Raw genomic sequence first — 4,629 nt, 5'->3', positions numbered from 1 at the left:
ATATTATTACTATGAAAAATGTTCAAAGCAAAAATTATTTTTAGAAGGAAATTTAAAAAAATAATAACTAAAAATTATATATTATAATATAATATTTATAATAAAATATATAATATAATAGAAAAAAAAATTGTTGTGATTAACTTAGAACCCTCAACATCATTTACTAAAATCATTATATCAGACAATGAAAGCATCCAAAGTGACCTTACTTTCAAATAATTTAATGTTTCAACGAAATACAATTTTAAACCGCAATTTATAAGACCTCAATACGATCTTAAATTGATTAAAGTTACTTAATTTCCAAACTGCAAACATTACATATGAATATTTCTATTAAATTTAATTCATATGACGAAATAACCTCTTCACTTAACTCATGCAAGCAAACGGTCATCAAATATCGGCTGTTTTTTTAACTGCATAAGAACTTAACATGATAATACAAGACAAAAATATTGTTGTCTGATAAATAATTTCATGACATTTATTTTTTGAATATAATATGCAGCATATGTCCACCACGGCTACGAATTACATGGTCCATTCGATCAGTCCTATTTTTGGCTATTTTTTACAATAACCGTATAGCGCCAAAGGTGGCATGAACATTGGTTTCTAATACTTCAAGAGTTGCTAGTTCATCGGTTGTCGGCATAAACCAAACCAATGACCTAATATAACCTCATAATAACTAATCGAGGGGCGTTAAATTGTATGAACAAGGAGGCCAGCTATCAAGACCACTTCTGAAAATAAAGTTGTTACGAAATTGATGTCACAATAAATCGATTGTTAAGCTGTATGGCAAGTTGTGCCCTCTTGTTGGAATCAAATGACGTCGATATTTAACTGATTAATTTTTGGAAACAAAAATTCAGTCAGCATGACCCGATAACGCTCGCTATTTACCGTAACGGCAGCTCCTTCTCATTTTGTAAAAAATAAGAACCAATGGTGCTACAGCAGCAATATTCTTTTCGGTACGCACATATCTTAGTCTTGTTGATGGTTTTGAATCGAGAAGAGTTAAATTAGTGCGAAAATGATCAATAACTGCATGAATTGCTGGCTCACTAGGCCACTTCTGTTGACCGTAAAACGCATGAAGAGCTCTATGAAATTAGAAAACAAATATATTCTAGCGTTACACGATTCATGATGAATAGCTTAACCCTACTAAACAGAAATGTGAACACAGTTTGATATTTTCGGCTGTCGATGTCGATAGTATATAAAGCCAATGAGTGTGCTAGTGGATGAATGTGTTTTTTTAATTCATCAACAACTCTCTTATCCTAAATATAATATTTTATATATATAAACTTAGGTTTCTATTTAAGAAAAATAAAAAAGTTGAAAGTAGGATTTATGCAATAACAACAATCTTTAAATTTTTATTCTTTTAAATCATATCTAATAAAGTTACATATAATAAAAAAATTTTTTTTTTATTTTACAGGTCGATCCGATTTTATAGGTGGCATCGACAATGAGGCGCTTGACTTTGGTAATATAGATCAATATATACAAGTGTCAGCCGCTGTTGGTCATCTTGGTGACTCTACAGACAGCAATAATATATTAAACAACTGTAACACCAACAATAATAATAATGAAAATATCATAGTCTGCGATCCGAAACCTGAAACACCTACAACCCCCCCAAGTACTTTAAATGATACAAATTTACCCATTTCAACGCTCTCTGCACGTGTTAGTCTTTCAAGCACCCCTATTACTTTAACAAATGCACTTGTTAATCATAATATATCACATTTGCCAGAAAGTCCGCCAGACTCAGGCTCTGAGCCTCCATATAGCCCACTGCAGGATGTGCATGGATTAACGTTAACATCACGCGAATTGTATAATGGATCTACAAGTATCCATCAGCCAACAACACTACATGAAATGCAAATGCAGACACCTTTCGCACCACCGCATCAACATAATCAACATAGTTTTACACATAGTTTACAACAACATCACTTAAACAGTTCCGTAGCGCCATCTGCACCGCCACTTGATATAGCCAATGGCGTCCGGGTCAAACATGAGGCTGGCCTTATCATAAATCCAAATAGTTTAATGCATATTCCCTGCAACAATAACAACAACAACCAACTGATTTGCCCCAACACGAACACGAACAATATTATTCATTATGATACAATGTCAAATAACAACTTCTATCAAAATATTGGTAACATAGCTGCCAGTATTGAACCACAAATACCCACAACATGTATGCTTACGACCACAAGTACAGATTCTATGGGAGAAGTAGCACGCGTGCAGCTAATTGGCACCAGTCAAGCTACACATACACCAAGATCATCGGCCCCTTCCACACCCGTGCATTTGTCATCGTCACGTAAACGAAAAATGTCAACACAAATTGATTGTCCCGATTATGCTAACATCAAACCTGATCCAGGGCTTGCAATAAGCCCCATCGGTAGTTCACATCTGCCATTAGCTAGCGACACGCAAAAAATAGGGCCAACATCTCCTGTCAGTATACACTTACCAGTTCATAATGGAAATGATGTTATTAATACGCCAGCACATTCCTCCGCATCACTTTCTCCAGCGCTGTCAACTATTAACTCTAATGCAGAAAATAGCTTGGACAGCAATATTGGAAACAAAAATGCATCCAGCGCAAATGGTGAAAATGGGGATGCAGGTGCGTTAACACCTTGCATAAGATTTAGTCCTTTTCAACCACAAAACTGGCATCAGCTGTGTGATCAAAGCTTACAAGATATTTCTGTGGTGTATTATAGAGTAGATGCTGATAAAGGTTTTAACTTCTCGGTATCTGATGATGCTTTTGTATGTCAGAAGAAAAATCATTTTCAAATAACTTGCCATGCCCGCTTACAAGGAGAAGCAAAATTTGTGAAAACACCGTCCGGTCTTGAAAAAATAAAATCCTTCCATTTGCATTTCTATGGAGTTAAACTAGAGGCTCCCAATCAAACAATACGTGTTGAACAAAGCCAATCCGATCGTTCGAAAAAGCCATTCTATCCTGTACCGTAAGTATATTTACGTATATAATAATTTATAAAAATGTTTATATTTTTTTAATTATTATATACTAATTTTTTATTTATAGAATCGATCTCCAAAGTCATATTGTTAGTAAAATTACAGTAGGCCGTTTACATTTCTCAGAGACTACTAACAATAATATGCGTAAAAAAGGCCGTCCTAATCCTGAACAACGTTACTTTCAACTAATTGTTGGCCTGCATGTACATACAGCATCTGGAAACTTTCCTGTCATTAGTCAAGGTAGTGAACGCATTATTGTACGTGCATCAAATCCTGGCCAATTTGAATCTGATGTTGATCTATGTTGGCAACGCGGATTAACACAAGATTCTATTTTTCATGCCGGTCGTGTGGGCATTAATACGGATCGTCCAGATGAAAGTCTCGTTGTGCATGGTAATCTTAAAGTTTCCGGCCATATAGTTCAACCTAGTGATAGTCGTGCAAAACAGGAAATCGGTGAACTGGACACTTCAGTGCAACTAAGGAATTTACAAAAAATACGTATTGTACGATATCGTTATGAGCCTGAGTTTGCGATACATTCTGGTCTTAAGCGTGCCAGTGAAAGTGACACTGAAGAAATTGTTGATACTGGAGTGATTGCTCAGGAAGTACGTGAGGTAATACCAGATGCAGTACAAGAGGCAGGTAGCATTGTGCTTCCTAATGGCAATGTCATTGAAAACTTTTTGTTAGTAAATAAGGTACATTTTAAAGTATATAAATTTAAAAGAAATAAAAATATTTTTATGATTTTTATATAGGACCGTATTTTAATGGAAAATATTGGAGCTGTTAAAGAGCTATGTAAAGTAACAGGTTCCTTAGAAACGCGTATTGAATATTTAGAGCGCATGAATAATAGACTGATACGCGCTAAGGAAATTGATAGAAATACAGTACCAATACACAAGGCAGGGAAGAAACATTTATCCGACTCTTATGAAATATGTTCTAATAGAGTTCTCCAGATCATAATATTTTTCCTTGTTATTGTGATGGCTGCGTGGTAAGTTTAATCCTTTTTTTTATTGAGTTTCAAATATAATTAGTTAACCTAACTTAAAGTTCTGTCACTCGATAGTATGCATTACAGACATATAAAAGTCTAATATGATAATCGTATATTTGGAACTATCTTAAAATAAAAATAATAATAATAATAATAATACTATAATATATAGCTGAAAACTGATAATGCATTTTTATTATTTTTCAGTCTTGCTGCAGTATCCACTTTATACTTCATGGAACATAATAAACAACATCACAATAAGAAACAACTAGAACGAATTCAAGTATTTGATAATGAGTATTCTTACGGACATAACCTCACGTTATTAAATGATCAAGATCAAAATTGGATACATTTGCATAACCTGTTGAAATCGAATAAAACCTATCCACATTGGACAAACTTTTTGTTTGGCTTATCAACAACAACTCGGCCTCCCAATGAGAATAACGACACCAAACCTTTACGTCAGGATCTTTTACATAATGACAGTGGTGAAATATATTCAACAGCACATGGACGAAATGATGAGTTGGCTGTTG

At 34.2% G+C, this 4,629-nt stretch overlaps 1 protein-coding gene across 1 annotated transcript in view; it reads left to right on the top strand.

Annotated features, from left to right (window-relative positions):
- Window positions 1-4,629, top strand: part of LOC119674159 (myelin regulatory factor-like) — an 8,150-nt gene that overhangs the window by 3,304 nt on the left and 217 nt on the right. The window contains exons 2-5 of the mRNA XM_038085283.1: window positions 1,466-3,050; window positions 3,131-3,776; window positions 3,837-4,081; window positions 4,292-4,625. Coding sequence (XP_037941211.1) covers window positions 1,466-3,050; window positions 3,131-3,776; window positions 3,837-4,081; window positions 4,292-4,625 — 2,810 coding nt within the window. The remainder of the gene's footprint in view (window positions 1-1,465; window positions 3,051-3,130; window positions 3,777-3,836; window positions 4,082-4,291; window positions 4,626-4,629) is intronic.

This window comes from Teleopsis dalmanni, chromosome 2, assembly GCF_002237135.1.
Source record: "Teleopsis dalmanni isolate 2A chromosome 2, ASM223713v2, whole genome shotgun sequence".
Classification (NCBI taxonomy): Eukaryota; Metazoa; Arthropoda; class Insecta; order Diptera; family Diopsidae; genus Teleopsis; species Teleopsis dalmanni.
This window is presented reverse-complemented; position numbering and strand designations above follow the sequence as displayed.